The sequence below is a fragment of the Euwallacea fornicatus genome, chromosome 34 (genome assembly GCF_040115645.1).
Source record: "Euwallacea fornicatus isolate EFF26 chromosome 34, ASM4011564v1, whole genome shotgun sequence".
In the NCBI taxonomy this organism is placed as follows: domain Eukaryota; kingdom Metazoa; phylum Arthropoda; class Insecta; order Coleoptera; family Curculionidae; genus Euwallacea; species Euwallacea fornicatus.
This window is the reverse complement of record NC_089574.1, coordinates 765,822-784,015: the sequence shown is the minus strand read 5'-3', so window position 1 is coordinate 784,015 and position 18,194 is coordinate 765,822. Positions and strand designations below refer to the sequence as shown.

The window sequence follows — 18,194 nt, the reverse complement described above, 5'->3', positions numbered from 1 at the left end:
CGTGGCATTTTTGTCCTGAAAATTATTCTGTTCGTTCAATGAAAAAACATCTTCACCATCTCCCTCAAACTAAAGATTTAAAATTGTAATTCCATAATTATAAACATCATTAGATTCCAAATTTTCCATGAATAAATTAGTAAGTACGGGAGACAATGAAATTCCCATTGCCATTCCAGACTTCTGCTTACAATAATCATTTTCATATCCTAAATAAGTTGTGTTCATACAAACCGTTAAGAACTCCATGGCAGTGTTCACATTTAATTGAGAGGATTTTTCAAGATTAGCGTAATTTTCATTTATATCGAAAGGCGACTAATCGAAAAAAAATGCATAGATTTTACTTAAAAAAACACCGACGTGAGGCTCTTATTCAGTAAGCATTGTACACATTAAAATGAAATTAAAAATAAGGTCACGTTAAGATTAAACACCAATCACCTCTAATGAACCTTTAAGAATGATGAAATGACTCATCAAAAAAACATTCTTCAGCGAGTTAAAAGTGGAATTTCAGAATGTTTCATACATTTTAAACATTCACCTTCAATATATTACACGAGTATATACTGATGTGAATGTTATTCTCACTGAATTTTACCTGTAAATACTGTGAAATTCCACTGCTCCAACACCCTTACTTGTTTGTGAAGCATCATTAACAAAATGGAATTGTTTTATGAAATTTACACTTATTTATATATTCAGACATCAAATTTTGTTGGGTTTAGACAAGAAAAACATTTTTTTCCTTATTTTATTAAAAAAAATTAAATTCGATCGGAAAAACAAAATAAATATTTACTGCATGCAAGAATTAATTGTTATTTACTATTCAAAGTATTTGTGCAAAATGTCTTAAGTCGTTACCCAAATCATACTGCTATTCTTTGCATGAATGTTCTTCTCACCTCAATATAGATGTCTTGCCTTATTGATTGCTTTACACCGACAATGCGAGCCCTCAAGTAATCTATGTAATTTGGCCGATCTTCATCAACTTGTTCTTTTAAATGGTTCCAAAGGGAAAAGTCGCATGGATTTAAATCAGATAATCGGGCGGGCCAGTCTATTTTACGAAGCAAGTACTTAATACTTACTTTTTTTAATTAAAAATTGAATCTTCCGGAACTTTATCTACTTGACTTTTAAAAAGTACAGAGCGTGTTTTTATATTTTCCGTTTTTGATGGATTTAAAATATTTTTTTAATAAAATAGAGAATATTTTTTTAATGTTTCTTATCTAACTCCAATTAATTATTTTAGTTAAAAAAAGTTCAAAGTCCTTTAAAAGTGACAACAAATTGCCTTGTAATTTTCACTTTAAATAATTTTTGGATAGAAAAACGATTTAAAAAGTTATTGCTATTATTCTATATACATACATATATTACAAACCCTGTAAACAAACACCCAAAAGGGGCGCGCTCAGTAAGACATAATGGCTCACGTTTCCAGTGTTTTTTTTCATAACATCACTTTGTAATTGTAATGTATCAGATTGACACAACAAATTTTCAATAGTCATTTTGTTTAATTATGTCCTCATTTTTGTAAAATGGAAATTCATCATTAGTCATTGGTCATATAAAGGTATCATCTATGTTGTGCCGACAAACGAACCGTAACGTCTAAAGGAAATTACACCGAAATGCCTTCCGATATTAGAAATACAAGCGGGTTTAGTAAGGTCCAGAGTAAGAGTTTTATGTATTATTTGAGATATGTTTTTGCTCGAGTGGTTTAACCTAGACCGGAGTAATTTTACGGGACGCGTTAAATTAGGCTGAAGACACCTTTTCTGGCTAAACTAAAAATATGGTTGTTAGTTATGAATATAAGTACATTGTTGTTTATACTTGATCCACACAATATATCTACCAATAAGATATAAGAAAAATATTATGTATTACTAAATATTTTTTATGTTATTGGTAAAATAATATTAGCATACTACTAAAATCATGAATGAAGACGGTGTTATCAGTAATGGCCAAAATGATTTTCTTCCATTGGTTTCGTAACTTTTTTTTTATTTTCCTCTTTCTCACTCATTCCTTAGTGACAATCCTTTTCTATATTATTTGTCTAATCAAGATCGAAATTTACGACTTTTGTTTCTTTAATTTTTTTTCATCGTCTAAGGGGTAAACATAAACACAAAGGTTACAGTACTCAATTAGAAACAGATACATTTTATTACTTCTTCTCAAGAACATCCTTTGCTCTGGACTCATAAATGTGGAGGATAAACTTCATAAATTGCATGTAAAAAGCTTCTGGAATTTTCCTTATATAGTCGGCAAAAAGAAAATGTTTGCCCTTAAATTCATTCATATAAGCGATTATCTCAACAGGCAACCCCAAGCAGGTCTGATCAAATACAGAGGTGCTATATGTCATTTCAAGTTTCTTAATACGAGATTCCAATGCATTTATTAGTACTTGGTTATTGGTTAGCCCGATTTCAGTGGAGACTCTGGAGAGTTTTTAAATTAGAACTAGTACTAATTATTCTACTCCTATTATGCAGTACTTCTCCTGAACCGAAGTTTCTAAAGATGGTTTCCTGGCTATGCACAGAATGGCTGAAGTCCCGTCATCTATTATAAATCTCTGAAAATCTCCCTTATCTTGGATTGATGTAATTCTGGCACAAAGCATTACTTTTCGAAATGGCGTGCCATATAAGATGAAATTTTTAGACAGTCCATTTTGCGGTTTACAGTTCAGTAAATCTCTGATTAAGAAAAATTCTTGGATGGTACAAGATTAACAGCTTTGATATTCATTTTTGAAACAATGCTGTAAACTTACCTCTCTGCATTGTGTAACTGTCAGGAAAATGATTGTTATATTGTTTTGAGTCAGCTTTACTATTCCTATTTTCTGCTCCCTTATGATCATAGCTAGTGCTACTAGCACATTTACCTGCCTTGGAACTGGTCAATATTACCCATTTGTAGTCGGTATTATTAAAATTCTGCGTTTCATTTGCAACATCCCAAGCAATCTAAATCGTAATGGCAACAATATGGTTCAAGTACAACAAAATGAAGGCATACGTAATAATTCCTAATGAAAAACAAAATAAAACGTTTGTATAACTGCGCTTGAGTTTCATTTTATTTAGATCATCACTTGAGTTCAATTTAAAACTTTTCAAAAATGACTTATAAAGAAATTTGTCAGGTAAAGCTGCCAAAATTAACGTTATTACACGAATGTTATTGCCCTTCAAACAATAGATCCTGGCAAACATAGATTACTCAATTTTTTTTTCTTTTGTGAAAGCGATATTACTGCTGCTAAATATTTTGGTAAGTTTTGGAAGGAAAGGGAATTGAACTGTCAATGATAGGTATCACAGTTTGACGGAAGATTTTATCCACATAACCTGTGAAAGAATGTGAATGACCAAAGTTTCTTGAACAAAGTCAGGACATTTTCTGATGTTTGTAGTTTTTTTTCTTGTATAATCATATATATTATTAATAATCCTCTCATTACTCTGTTAATTCATTGGATGAGAAAAGTTTTTATTTCATTCCCATTTTTGTCACCAAACGGTGAGTGGATTTGTGTAATTGCAAATAGGAAGTGAACAACTAGCTATACCGACATGCACAATTTAAATAGGTATAAAGACTATACTCTCAGATCACATTTTTTTTTTTTAACTCTGTGACCCATATGTAGTTCTAGTCAACAGGTTATATTGGTTCATTGATAGTGGACAAGTGCATTTCACTACTGTAGGAGCACACAAATAAAATAGAAGATAATAGAAATCAAGGCCATGGGCAACCTTATTCAATTTTCTTCTCTTTAAAAATAAACAACACAAAAATATCTAAACCAGATTATAAAATAAAATGTCTATCAAGAATTAACAAGATTATACACTCCATCTGACATCCATGGTCCCATCCTATGTTCTGAAAAATTATTTCATTGAAGCAACCATCTTCTGCTCCAAAATATCTTATTTTTTGTTATTTGGAATTGCTTACATTCAATTAAAAGTAAGTACTATTGCTGCTATTCCCACCCTTTGTTAGGTGTTCACCAAGCCGCTAGAAAGTTGAAACAAAATTTGCCGATTTTTAAGTTCCAAATTTTCAAGCAGTTTTATCATAAAATTTGGATGTTTCTTAATCACGCTGTGAATGCTCACCACCCACTTATTGTACAGATTACTTATTTATTGTGTTAGTTAGTACAGAAAATTAAATGGAAACAGTAGCAATAACAATTCGTTTAGTTCGTTGTAAATCATTAAATATGTAGCTTTCCAATTGAAAATGTTAATACCTTGATGCCCCCTTCCTCATGCTTTGCTACTATCCAGCCTTCATGCAAAAATAAATTGTTTGATTCGTTTGTGTCTTGCATATTTGTTTTTAGATCAATTTTAAAATAGTAACAAATACTTAATAATATTAATATTTACTAATTAAACAACTAAAACGCAAACTTCTATCTCCAAACAATCATGGCAAAAAATTTAAAATTTTCAAATAAACTGACATCCATGAGTGACGTTTCGGCTGTCCGGTATTAAAACTGACACATTATAAACCACGTGATTTTGTTGCCAACTCTTACGTTCAAAATACGAAATGTTTGCAATGAGGAATTCGTCTCTAGGTAAACAATATTTATGAGGATGAACTCTAACTGTATATAATACTTAATAATATAAATAATGGAAATATTAATAACCAATGTTGGCAGCAAAGTGCGGTTTCGTTAAATTTATTGTATATTTGTCAGTTTTGATATTACGTCTTCCCTATTCCAACATTTTATTTTTTGTGATGGTTGTTTTTACTTATGTACCACCCAGTTTTTCGTCGCATTCCACCAAAGTTCCTAGTTTATTGTTGATTTCTTTACTGCAAACTCTCCTTTTAAGAATACAGGCTTATGTGATTATCATATTCCATATTTATTATTAGTGTTTTTCGATATGCCAAAGCAGTTAAATAATAGGAATAAAGAGCTCGTTGCTTCTTTAATAAAGTTTTTTGAACAGAAAAAAGAAAAAGAGCCCTTTATTATTACTGATGCACGAAGGTATTTTTATCATTTTTATTTAACTTTCCAGATTCTATATTGCACAAGAAATACTGAATTAATTATCCAACTGACAACACCGCTTAGTTTCAATGTTTTGACTTGCATAGATTTAATCCTGGAGAATTTATATTTTTAATGTAACACCGTAGAAGAATGCGTAGTAGTAGTGCTCGGCAATTTAAATCACTGTGCCTGACGAACTATTATATTATATATATTGATTTAAATCGAATTAATTTTTGATTTTTAATATTTTATAAAACCAAAAAACAAAATGAAAAAGGGTAAGTTCATTTTTTTCCAACTGTTCCTAACGTCAGTTTGTTAATACTTCAGAAAGTTGACGTTCAACTAGATGCATACCTGATGACGTAAAATATCTTTAGTGAATTTTCTTCAACAGAAGACAATATTGACACTTAACCATCTGATTTCAATCATTAATTGTTTGTTCAATTTGTTCAGGTTTTAGGTAATACATTTTTATTAAATATCTGTTAACAATTTTAAATTTGTTCTGTCTATTGCTTTTTTAATCAAAAATATACCCATTTGCGACCATCCTTAAACTTCAATTTTATAGAAAGCAGAGACGGTTTTCATTAAAGTTTTTGGACGTAGCCCTATCAATTAAATGTAATCTTTTATTTGGAAATCTTAGTATTACTTTAAAGGTAGTACACAACTCATGACCTCCACTACTTTTAAAAGTTCAAATCCGGACTTGGAACATTTAAAAAAGTTGAAGTTAACAGAACAGGGTTTAGCTGCAATGTTACACAAAATAGACACTGAAATAACGCAGACTGATTTGGAGTGGATGCATTTACAAAGTCTGGTTACTCAAACCAATGGTCATAGTTCAAACTCTAAAGCCAACAAAGCAGTTGAAACAAAAACAAAGGTAAAAATTACAGTACTAGCCTGAACTGTTTCACACCAATTTTGTTGCCAGCATTTTCAGTTTCACTCTCTTCTGATTTTATAAAATTAGGAATCAGAAGTAAAAACAATAAAATCCAATGATTTTGTAGAAAAAAACAGGAATGGGTTAAGAGAAAAATATGTCAAATTCACTTTATTAGTACTGAGTAAACAGCCAAAACTGGTGCAGAACAATGGGAATTTCAAGCATTACAATATAGTGGATTTTGTTTTTGCTAGGTGTTGAAAGTAATGCCAATAGAAATGCTTCTAACACATAATTTAATCAAGTCATTTGTGTTTGAAAGCAAATTTTGTGTCCGTAACATTAAACCTCTTGAATCTGTACAGTCTTGGCTATGGCTACCATCAACTGTAAATCACCTTTTATAGTGTATATATTAGATATATTGGGGTGGAAAATTTATCCTCAAATTAATTTTTTTTATTGTTTCAGGTTCAACGATCTATTGATGATGAGTCAGTCAATCAGATTCAACTAGACTTGTCGTTACCACCTGCAGGACTGGCCCAATCATCAGAAGAGGAGGAGGAGGAGGAGGAGCTTGAAAGTGACTAAGGTTAACATTGCTTTAATCAACTAAGAATCTGATTCAGCCAAGTTCATGTCACACTATAAACAACAGAACCACTCGAGCGGCGGTGCTTTAATATTTTTTTGTCCTGGATTTGCCTTTGCATACAACTAATAGCTAACACCAAGGTTTACATAAACACAGGAAAGTTATTTATCGTCAAAACAATTTTATTAAATAATCGCAAATATTCTTCTAAAATATTCATCCAAAATCTTTGATTTTCTACTTCATCACAGGCAAAATAAAACCACTAGATCTGGCTATGACAAATTTATCCCTTCATTCTGAAGCTTTAGCGTGAGCTGACATTCGGAATGATGCCGAAAAATGCTGTTAACAAGGAGCATAAAAAAGTGCGTTGCCGCTGCAAATTTTGAACTGAGTGATTCTGTTGTGCTGCAAAGATTATGACACTTGTAAAAAGAAATTTACAGGAATGCAATACATATTTTAACACAATTGTATAATAAAACCAATTAATACAAACTAATTGCTTGACAAATGTTAAAATACATGAAAGTGCGGTTTAGAAATTATTTTGGACTAGCCTAGGTTATCATACAAGGACCTAAAGGGTGTTAACATCAAAGATTTTTTATTGCACTCGCGCGATTGGACGCGCAGCTATATGCACCGGCGACGCCACCACGGGCGCATCGACGGATGATTTACTGTTAGTTGGTTTTCCTCTACCACCTCTTCTGCTTCGTCCTTTCTTCGATCCTTGTGCGTCTCTCTTGTCAGAACTTCCTTCGAAAGTGTTGTTGGTTTTCGAAGCAGCAATGTCAGAAACCTGAAAAGTACACTCGTAAATTATAAACATCAAAGTCAAATGAGATGTGATTCACCTCGTTTAAAAAGTTTTCCTTCTCCTCTACATCCATCATCGTTCCGAGAGGTTCGGCGTCTTTTTTAGGTCTTTGCTGTCCTTGACCGTATCTTTGTTGTTGCTTACTCTGCTTGGCTTTGGCTCCCAGGTGGCTTGGAGAAGCTTGTGTTATTAAACGGACCTTCAAAATTTATATTAAAATTTAATGATAAGGGTATATGGGTTAATTATACGTGAAATATACCACATTGCCTACAGCCTTAGTCCGGCCCTCCCTGAAGACCATTCGTTGACCCGGAGTCATGTATTCTGGATGTTTAATGAATCTAAAGTGAATCAATGCTTTGTCTCCAGTGCGCAGACATTCCTTGGACATGGTCATTATGCTCGCTGTTTGTCTTATGCTGCCGCAATGAACTGACGGTCGCAAATGCGGGAAAGTTTTGGATGATAAGGATTTTATATGTTATATTTACCCATTGCTTGGTATCTGGAACTAATGGTAGTTGGGTGATGTAAAACTAGGATTTCCCCTTCGAATTCCCAACAAGATTGCGGATTTAGAGCAGGTGAGACCATTACCATGCCTTTACGAATCTGCGACCTTTTTACCTATAATGCGATGATAGCTTGTGATATGCCGAGAGTGGAAAAAAAGGTAAGAAACGGTAACCCATTTTCGCGATAAGAATTATTCAGTTGTCACAAAACGCGTTTTCGAAATTCAAATTCTTATACAAGATACTTGATTACCTTCTTCAATGCAAAACTGGCAGTTTGACCCGCCCGCACCTCCTTAACAGCCATCCTCTTCCTGTGTATGCTCTTGATAGAAATGGAAACAAAATGTCCCAAAGGGTCCGGTCCAAGCATTAAGCTGTCGTTCAGCCTGATGATACCCTTGAGAGTGGTCCCCGAAACTACAGTCCCAACTCCCTAAAAAATACAAATTAATTTTCAGCCACTTCGGTTGCTTCAAAAACGTACTGGAACTGAATAAGTGTCGTCTATCTGAAACTCTGCAGGTTCGTTCTCGTGATACTCCATCTTGGTAGTCAACAAATTGAGGAAGGTTTTTAGAAGGTCGAGATTTTCGCCAGTGACGTTTGAAACTTGGAATATGGGACACAACCTTTAAGGCAAAACATCAAGAGAAGTTTACACTTGCACTCGCCCGCAAAAAGTACCTTTCTGAGACAAAATTAGTGGCGCTCAGGACGACATCGTCTGGGGTTTTAACCATGACGGGAACTTTGCGGCATCCTGGCGATTTCAAAATACGCACTAGCATCTTTAAGTTGTCCTGCAAAACATTGGCGGGACACATGTCGATTTTAGTTACTACCACGAATACTGGCACAGAGAGTGCTAAAGCCAGTCCAAGATGTTCCTTGGTCATGCCTATTATTCCAGCATTGGCACCCACCTGGAATCATGGTTTGTATACTTGTAAGTGGGGAGATTATTATTGGTTGATACTTACCATGAGCATTCCGAAATCAGGCGCGTGTCCGGTCATACCGAACACTGTGGTTTTTAGGTACCGTTCGTGTCCTGCTAAGTCGATGAAAGTGATCACTTTAGAACTTTTTTCGCATATTTTCACCCAGTCTAGAGAGCCGTGTTCGGGCTTGTTCACAACGTTGCCTATGGATGTAACAGACAATAAAAGTACTATTTCGAAGGCACAACTAATTTTGAATATCGGAAGTTTTCTATATTTTATCGGAAACTATTCGTGTCAGTCTTTGTTGGTCTTAATAAAATAAAATAAAGATACATAAAATAAATTCTGAAACTAACTACTTTGTTGCACTTGGTGAAGTGCATTTCACTCAAATACCGTAAATGGCAATAAGTTTGAAGAAAAAGTTGTGGATAATAAAGGGGTCAAAACCGATACAGTATTTGTTTTAAATTCAATTCCTATTGGATTAGAAGCTTAAACTGAAAATGCTTCGTGGAAACAAGAACTGTTTAGGAACAAGGAGCGTTTAATAGGTCGATCTTAACGTATGGATATAAATAAATATACAAAAAGTTAGTAGTAGATCCGCAAACAAATAGAGCGTTCAAAGTAGAAATGAAAAGAAAATGTTGCCTAATCCTGCGACATTTAGAGTTTTACGTAAACGTTCTATTCTTTTACGGATTTGCTGCTAACTTTTCCTACGTTTATGTTCTTCCGCACCAAACTTTTTTTTCTTTTCATTTTTCGCCGCATGTACGCATGTCTTTGAGCTGACGTGGCACGAAGTATGTGTGCGTACCGAGTTTACAGGCCAATAAGGAGAACCACTAGTCGCTAAGTTCCCGAATCCTCTTTCCATTTCTATTTGAACGCTCTATTCTTTCCGGGTTTGATGCTAATTGTCTCTATATGTAAATTTATGTCTAAGGATAGTTTAAATACATCTGTTATGATTTGTTAAAATGAAAAACATCGAAGTTTGACCTTATCTTAGACAAGCAGTTGTATTTTCACGGTTAAATTGTTCGCATTTAAGGGGAAATAAAAGTTATGAGAAAGTACATTACATTACCTTGTTCGTCAAACCCCAAAATGTCGTTTCCCACTGAACTAGTTCTCCCCGATTCCATTTCATGCTTATGCCGGAAAAGCTTAAGTCTGGCAGTACCTCGTCCAGTATCAAGTTCGCCATGAGTCAACACTCCCAGTAAGGTCGATTTTCCTGCGTCCACGTTTCCCACCACAGCTACGCGGATTTCTAAGAAATCTAGATAAAATAGGAAAGCTGTTTAGAAACACTGAAGGAGAAGAGTCCATCAGTAGATGGGTTTAAAAATATCTTTTTTGTTAAGCTACGTTCATGCATGACAAGGTTCAGTTATATAATTTGATGAGTTGAAATCTTAATTAGCTCCTTAACACTTTCAACCGTATTAACTTGTAATAGACACCTAGAGTTTATCGAATCTGAACCCAAATGATGAATGCATAATATAGAAATATTTACAGAGCTATAAACTTTTCCACAAGCCCGGTGAGTTTGAATGCGATAGGATTTTGTATCTTTATCCTTGTTAGTTCTAGAGGCCACATTAAAATTATAGTATATCATCTTACAGAAAAACTTATTAAAGCAAACTGGAGAAATTAACAGAATTTTGTATTAAGACGTTTTTGCAGCTTTCACTGCAATTCAGATAAAACGTTTTTTCTAGGATTTTGGTTTTCCAGTGTTCGGAAAATTGCAAAACATTGCAGTGGCAACACTATCCTGAAATCTTAATTTTTTTTAATCAAATTTGCCCATTGACAGTGGTCCCTAAGAATTTGAGCACTTTGTATAGAATTGCACGATAAACCTACATTTTACAAGCAATATTGGTCTTAACTATAATCAGCAAATGCTATTATAATCCCATAAAGATATAACTTAACTGAACTTAAACTTAATAAAAAAAATACTTAAAACAATCTTCCACATGAATTAGAATTATCGAATTTGTCTCAATCTGATTACGAAACATAAAATCGACAACAACAATTTAAAAAAGATAACAATTTGAGATTAAAAACTTAATAAACATTAATTTTACGGAAAAACCTTAAAAACATACCGGCCTGATCCAAAACCTTCCTAATCAAATACTGCACGACCACACCTCTGGTTTCCTTTCTCTCTCTAAGTCTCACGCAGCTGCAGCTCAAGTTGTCGGCCAATGATTGCAAAGTTGCTACAGCGGCTTCGATTTCGTCTTCCAAAAGCCCACTATCGCTGCCATCCTCAGAAGCCCCAATCTGGAAATCCAGTATTGTTGCTTCTGATTGGGCAATTAGGCCCTATACTACATACTTCGAGAATCACTTCCCCCCTGCCCTCCCCAAGTTGTTGTTTTAGTCTTTTTAGAAGTAAGTCATATTGTTCTTCGGTGGGGGCTACTAAGACGTTTCTACCGAGGATTTTGTCGTACTCGCTGCATTTGATGCTGGTTTTGTCTACAAATGAGCTGAGAGACTCTCGGGGCGGCTCTTTTGAGTCAGTCATTGTGCGGTACCTGTTTCGATTAAAAAGTAGAGTTTCAGGATACCTACCTACGAATTTTACATGCAATTCAACTGGAAAATCAATACAGGTATCCTTCAGGGATTTTGATAACAACACATTTAGAAAACAAAATAATTCAATAAAATGTTATCGCAGGTATCGCCTTATATCAGTATAGAATATTCTGAAAATATGTAATCATATTAAACTATATACTATACCGCACGAGCAACGTCGTTAAAGATATTGAATATCAGCATTCGAATTTAAAGAATTATAATAAACTTTTAAAAACATCTACAATTTTATGGTCTTCGACCAGCATCCTCAAAAAGGTGATACATGTTAATGTTGATAGGATATTCCCTATAAGGTGATTCAACGAGGTATATAAAAATGTAAAAAAATGCATGAATTTTCTGAAAGGTAGAGTTTTATTAGCTTTTGGTTCCGTATTAAACTGGGGCTTTCTTTTTGCCTGTTACCACGGAATCGATTTTATTCCGAGTTAAAAAAAGTGATAAGATATGTAGTAACATTTCTATTTTTATGAAAAAGTGACAAAAATAAAAGAGTTAGAGTTTCTTAATTTTTCAACCACCCGTTACAATAAATAATGCTTCCCTGACCTGTATGAACCCTTTAACATAGACTTTTTGTTTAAATATGCAGGGTATAATATATCATCATGGAGATATTTCAGGGGGCGATAGTACTCTGCAAAATAATTTTAAAAAATACTAATAGACCATGGTCAAAAACGCATCATGTCAAATATATAGGATGATAAAATTTCACATTTTTTCCCGTATTTTGTGTTTTTCTCACATATGCTGTGAATTAAATTTTTGAAATTTCAAATACTTATTTTTTTTAAACTCTCTGCAACAAAATGGCAAAATCGTTGGCAGCCACACACAGAACGTTATTTTTTTGGGGTAACGCACTATTTTATGTTTTGTACCTGTTTTTAACACCGCATAAATTCTGACACCAAATTCACGTTCCCTTTTGGTTTCTTGCAGTATTTTTGTATAATTCAACAATTTCATAGAATTTTAAAAGATATAAATCCATTTTGATTAATATTGTAAAGGAAGTAAGGAAAAAAAATCATCTGGCTCAGTCATTAATTTTCTGAAGAAATTAGTAACATTTAATCATTTTTTTAAAATAAAAATAAGATTTTAAAAACGTGAAATATTGCTACTCTGCATATTGAAAATGGTGCGTTTTTGATCACTAGTCTATTAGTATTTTTGTGATTATTTTGCAAAGTATTATGGCTATGAAACATCTCTATTGCGTCTCGTATAATAAAAAAACACAAAGACCCGATTTTTTTTACATTCTTGCAGAGCCTTTTTAAATCAACTTGATGGAAATATTCTATGAACTTGTGGTTCCTCGTGGAAAATTCGAAATTGTACTTCCTGAAATAGTTACCAAAACTTAAAATCACTCTCCCATACACAAACTTCAGGAACTTGTTACCTTCAAAACTCAACAGAAAGTTCTCAAATCTACAGAGCAAACGCACAAGCTTATGTATAAAAATGGATCTCTTCGTAAATAGACGCAAATAACACTACAGTTTATGGTGTCTGTGGTAGCATGCACTGCATCAACACTTTGATCACTGAACTGGAAGCTTTGATTTTCTTCAAGTGCATTCCTAAGTTATGGAAATACATTAATGATGGTTAATTGATTCCCGAAACGAGTTCAATGCAGGACACTCTGAAACAAATGAAATTTTCAAGTTTATATGCAATATTAGTAACAGAAAAATTATAGTGTGGGTTAGGGCCTTAACTATTGATGAACAACCCAAATTCAATAATCATTGCACTATTGATGCAACGATGAGGTGAAAACTTACCTAGAGATAAAAGTGATATTAAATCCTATTTAGGTATTATAAATGCAAAATAAGGATTTACGTTCGTATTGAAAATCTGATCTCTGACTAACTTCATGTAATCCTAACAGATTCATGATGAAATAGTTGAATAGGGAATGCAATAAGTTCTCGTTCTGGCTTATTTAAGAAAAGTTTAGTTGTGATGCTAAGTTGCGCAATGCAAAATCAATAGGTAATTGTGAAATATTACAGTGTAACAATTATTTACTTGTAGACAGTTAAACAAAGGTTAAACCAGTACCCGAAATTGGAGGCTTGTTATAGAGCAGGGGGTCCTCGCACAAAGGATACAAAATTGTCCACTACCTTATGTAAAAAACCGTAAGGTTTAGAAAAAAAACTTTAAATTAAAAGTTAGTCAGTTTTTCGTGAATGTTTATTTTTTAATATTTTCAAAGTTTCAAGCTAGTGTAGAAAACTGTGGCATGACAAAAGTATATATTTTTTTAATGGAATATCCTATACTTTGTAACGGATACTAATTCTAGTTCTAACTATAAATATTTTAAGTTATTATAAAATACAGAATTTTTTAGCAGGTTTGTTGAATTATGGACACCTAAACCCTAAAAGGTAACATTAACCTAATTAATGGCATAATTTAGATAAATCTTCTAAGTTATTATATATACACTCCACAAAGATAACATATACTGTGTGAAACTTGAGTATGGTATTGATGGCTTTAGGGTGCCATTCCATTAGGTGATAAGGGTTACTTTTAGATAAAGTGAATATGACATTAGTTAGTCTTGCCTAGGCTTGCTTTCCGAGTGGTCTAAAGATACAATATACGATTTAAAACCATAGGCATATTTTTTTCCTATAACCTATTCCCAACAAGGTTAATTCAATGTAATGTACAAAACGAAAGAAAATTAAGCTTTTTAATATTCTCAATAAATTCAAATAATATTAATTGAACCGTTTGAAAATTTGTCAAGTTAAAAACAAAGGTTTTTCTTCTACTAATTTGAATCGTACAACCCGCTTAATACGAAGCCTTAAGGAAATGCTCGCCATAAACGATCGCTCGTTGTATCATGTTCATTGTGTTTCTAATCTACTTGAAGGAACTTTATAAATTGAACGTTATAACCGTGATATCGTATTAAACGAGTTCTACTGTATTTTTTATTTTTTATAAATTTTATACAAAATGCAAAAAAAAATTAAAACTTCACTTTTAAAGTGCTTCAAATTTAATTTTTAATGGAACACCCTGTTTCTTTCCTGAGAGTTCTTTTAACTCGCTTTCAAATGATATCGTATGTATAAAATGTGTTATATATCAAATTGGAGAAACATCGCACGTTTCGCTGATTAATATTATTAATCATAACCATTTTTTTCATTTAAATTCAATTTTTGTTTAACTTATCAAGTAATATATGAATTCAGAATGTAGTTAGATAATAGAAATCCATAATGTAACTTTACTTAACTATTTTATGCAATGTTTTACGTGCAAATAATATGTTTTCAATCTTCTACATGCAAGTAGGGTAATACTATACGCAATGTTATAAATTAATTAGGAATATAAAACATCAAGTAGTTATTGTTAAATAATTCATATTTAAGTTATGACTGTAATAAAAACGCAGGAGTTGATAACGAAGATCGCTAGCGGTGCGAATCCTGCAACGTAAGATTTCCAATTCATTTAGCTAAATTCTGTGTGAATAAAGACGTACGCCATTTATCTTGTGTAACACTAATTGTTTAATAAAGAAGGTTGAAAAATTAACAGGCTTTCCGTTTTCTTTACCAAGAACGATGGGCCGTGGAAATATAAAATCGCCCACTGGTCGAAACCTAATTTTTTCGTCATGGAAACTAAGAAATAAACAAAGGGCCCATTTACAGTCGGTAGATTATTTTTATTGAATATCGGAATAACAAACTTGGGAATAACGCTGGAAATAATTTTAAATAGTGTCACTTTAACTCTTCGGATACCGGATTGAAAATATTACACAAAGTATCGAGGATACCACTCTTTTACTTCCAAATTTTAGTTAATGAGGGTAATAAATGAATGCTGCAAATAAAGAAAATCAACTTAAAAAAATTACAAATTATATCGAAACGTTATTTATTGGTTAACTGGCATTGAAATACAAGTCTTAAAATATATAATTACACTGTTTGCATATAACGGAGGTGGTTCCAGTTTTTTTGCAGATAAATTTCTTACACTTGGTGGTTGATTTTGGCGGCAATGTTTCTTAGGCAGAAGAAACACCTAGATCCTTTCTTTTATTGATTAACTAGAAGAGGTTGTTCAGCCCCTCCTGTGAGGCATCTTTACTTGCTTCTCTTTCCTTGTGGACAGATTGTGAGCAACGCTCCATTATCTAACAGATTTCTCTTGGAAGCCTGTTTCGAACGCCAGTATTATTTATTCTTTTCCGGATCATACGTACAGTCCAATATCCAGTTAAACACCACATTTCCATCATTGGAAAGGATAATACATTTTGGTCCTCGAGCTGCACCAGATATTTGATTCTTCTACCCTCAAACCATATTTGCTCCTTCCATTCAAACTGTAGAGTAACTAGGTCTCAACATTCAATGGCGTTAAGATAGAAAAATCCCATGAAAAAAAAAGACAGAAAAAAAAGTGAACATAACAACCGACATGACTAATTCCCGATAGTGTTTACACAGTTGAATCCGATAGGTTCGTGGTTTAAATTAGGAATACTAGAAGTACCAAGTAGGGCTCCTTGGTACCGCATTTTTTGAAGAAAAAATCGTAATAGAATTATTTTGGTATTCTAAAAAAAAACATATTCTATAAAGCAATATAAATGTCTGGAGGATAACATTCCTGCAGTTTGACGAGAAAATAATTTGTTTTAACAATTTTATGATGAAAACAAGAACGTGGGGTTGTCTTAATAGCGTTCATCAGATTTATAAGAGAGAGGAGCTAGGTGACGAAGTTAACGCAACGATTCGGTCAAGACTGTAAAGAAGAATATGAGAAAAATTTTGGAAAAATTGGAGAGTTCGCGTAAAAGCGTAACGTTTATATAAATAGCAAGATTGGTTTATTAACGGGGCATTGCACTTATGTTGATTTAACAAAATTCAATCATACTTAAATTCTAGTGAAGAAAAGGAAAGTCAGTGGAATTTCCATTACACAATACAACCCTTACCTTATGATACTGGGCATCAGAATTTTAGCTACGTCGACAGTACCACAAAAAATAGTGCCGCATATTGACGAAACACAAAGGAACATTACATATTCGTCGACTTGGAATAAATTGGAAAGAAAAAGATCAATGGAGCGAAAAAAAATATGGAGAAGAAATGAAACAATGGATAAAATCCGAACCACTTAAATTTATTTGAAATTTAATATAGAAAATAAAGTGTTATTCATGTGCCAAATATAATGATTAAATATCTAATATTAATGCCACGTTTCAAAAGTAAAACAAACATTCTACAAAACCAATGAGTGAAATTGGGGTATCAAATATTCTGCTAGTGCTTGAAGAGGATCAGTAAGTAGCAGTAGCAGGCTTATGAGTCTTGGTTCTGTGGGAAATCAAATAACCCAAAACATATCATGTTCAAATGTAAAAAAAATCGCGGCAATAAGAAAATAACACAGTAGTATTCGCATTGAAGAATTTAACAAGGAAACCTACGCGAAACTCCTATTGAAGTCTTAGAAATGCTATTGGAGAATACCTGGAGGCAGTGATGAAAATGGAAGAAGAAAGAATTCGAAAGCATTAACAGAGATCCCGAAAAATAATAAAGTATTTATATACCACCTTCCATAGAGGCAATACTTGAGAGCAGTGCTAGAATGGAAAAAGGGTGAAGAGATCAAAGGATGTTTTTAATGAGTGACTCCTCAGTCCCCCAAGAGGAAACATACTCAGGGGCAAACTAATAGCAATAATATCAAAGGCCTCTGATTAGTGTTTAACACATTCACCTCATCCACTACGAAACACTAAAAAAGAGTGTTTACATTAAACAGTTTTAAATACGTATGGTTAACCATATAAAAAATGAAAAATTAAGATGATCTAATTATATCCAATACTGTAGATTTATATATGAATTTTTGTACTTAAAATCATACATAGATTATGGTGGGCAATGGGCAGTGGAAATTGAGGCGAAGTTTGAGCCAAAAGTTTATGTAACAATGCTGAAGGCTTGCTGACTGAATATAGTTGAAATTTCTCTTTTACAAACTTTAACATATGTTTAGATCATGATTAGATAGTAACAGTTATTACCTATGTAACAACCTTGTATAATTTATTGAACGTTTAATACATTTTTCTAATAGTTAATTTCAGTTTCAATTCCTCAAATAGAACTTTTAAATCAAATGACACTAGTTCACTCCTCAATACCTCAAATAACCATAGCTACGTCTAGATCATAGTAGAATTCCCTATTCTCACACAAATGCAACAAAATCGTTATTAAATAATTAAAACCTATACGTTTTGTAATAATTATTGTAAAAATTTAGTGAAATAAAAAATAAACGAATAAATTTTACCTTTTTAAAGACAAACCGCAGCTGATCCCAGGAGCAGCTGGAATTTTATTTAATTATGTATTGACTTTTGACATTTAAACATCCATGTTGTCAGGATTTACGTATCCCATTTTGTCAAGTTGGGGACTGTCAATTGTATCAAAACTAAGGAGTTGGCCATCCATATTTAGTAATCCACAAATAAAAAATGACAACAATGCACTAATTATATCGATTTACTTAATTGTGTTCAGTAGTTTGCAATTGACATTCCAAGTTTGAAAAGAG

The 18,194-nt window shown here is 32.9% G+C and overlaps 3 protein-coding genes across 6 annotated transcripts; 1 reads left to right on the top strand and 2 right to left on the bottom strand.

Moving 5' to 3' along the window:
* Positions 1-2,183: 2,183 nt before the first annotated feature.
* Positions 2,184-4,541, bottom strand: LOC136348616 (uncharacterized). Its single transcript, XM_066299591.1, has 4 exons — positions 4,319-4,541; positions 2,822-3,017; positions 2,541-2,760; positions 2,184-2,483 (listed from the first exon to the last, which is right to left on the bottom strand). Exons 1-4 carry the CDS (start codon positions 4,397-4,399, stop codon positions 2,204-2,206), a joined length of 777 nt encoding a protein of 258 aa, XP_066155688.1. The 5' UTR covers positions 4,400-4,541; the 3' UTR covers positions 2,184-2,203.
* A 979-nt stretch (positions 4,542-5,520) lies between these two features.
* LOC136348617 (snRNA-activating protein complex subunit 5-like) lies at positions 5,521-15,110 on the top strand. 4 transcript variants are annotated; one of them, XM_066299594.1, is made up of 3 exons: positions 5,521-5,990; positions 6,468-6,591; positions 14,960-15,110. In XM_066299594.1, exons 1-2 carry the CDS (start codon positions 5,775-5,777, stop codon positions 6,588-6,590), a joined length of 339 nt encoding a protein of 112 aa, XP_066155691.1. In that variant the 5' UTR covers positions 5,521-5,774; the 3' UTR covers position 6,591; positions 14,960-15,110. The 4 variants fall into 4 exon arrangements, with proteins under 4 accessions (XP_066155691.1, XP_066155692.1, XP_066155690.1 ...); XM_066299595.1 differs by lacking the exon at positions 14,960-15,110 and adding an exon at positions 8,400-9,970; XM_066299593.1 differs by lacking the exon at positions 14,960-15,110 and adding an exon at positions 13,590-14,182 and having other exon boundaries at positions 5,522-5,990.
* On the bottom strand, positions 6,756-18,043 carry GTPBP1 (GTP-binding protein 1). Its single transcript, XM_066299576.1, has 13 exons — positions 17,928-18,043; positions 12,946-13,191; positions 11,260-11,461; positions 11,024-11,204; positions 9,982-10,176; positions 8,922-9,085; positions 8,626-8,864; positions 8,426-8,570; positions 8,192-8,374; positions 7,915-8,050; positions 7,683-7,855; positions 7,458-7,619; positions 6,756-7,402 (listed from the first exon to the last, which is right to left on the bottom strand). Exons 3-13 carry the CDS (start codon positions 11,449-11,451, stop codon positions 7,205-7,207), a joined length of 1,968 nt encoding a protein of 655 aa, XP_066155673.1. The 5' UTR covers positions 11,452-11,461; positions 12,946-13,191; positions 17,928-18,043; the 3' UTR covers positions 6,756-7,204.
* Positions 18,044-18,194: the final 151 nt, after the last annotated feature.

Coding starts and splice junctions, on each gene's coding strand:
- LOC136348616 (XM_066299591.1), bottom strand. CDS start 4,399: ATGCAAGACACAAACGAATCAAACAATTTATTTTTGCATGAAGGCTGG. Junction 3,018..4,318: donor ATGAGGAAGGGGGCATCAAG/GTATTAACATTT, acceptor ATTACGATTTAG/ATTGCTTGGGATGTTGCAAA. Junction 2,761..2,821: donor CAGTTACACAATGCAGAGAG/GTAAGTTTACAG, acceptor GTACCATCCAAG/AATTTTTCTTAATCAGAGAT.
- LOC136348617 (XM_066299594.1), top strand. CDS start 5,775: ATGACCTCCACTACTTTTAAAAGTTCAAATCCGGACTTGGAACATTTA. Junction 5,991..6,467: donor CAGTTGAAACAAAAACAAAG/GTAAAAATTACA, acceptor TTATTGTTTCAG/GTTCAACGATCTATTGATGA.
- GTPBP1 (XM_066299576.1), bottom strand. CDS start 11,451: ATGACTGACTCAAAAGAGCCGCCCCGAGAGTCTCTCAGCTCATTTGTA. Junction 10,177..11,023: donor GAAGGTTTTGGATCAGGCCG/GTATGTTTTTAA, acceptor TATTTTATCTAG/ATTTCTTAGAAATCCGCGTA. Junction 7,620..7,682: donor CTAAGGCTGTAGGCAATGTG/GTATATTTCACG, acceptor TAAATTTTGAAG/GTCCGTTTAATAACACAAGC.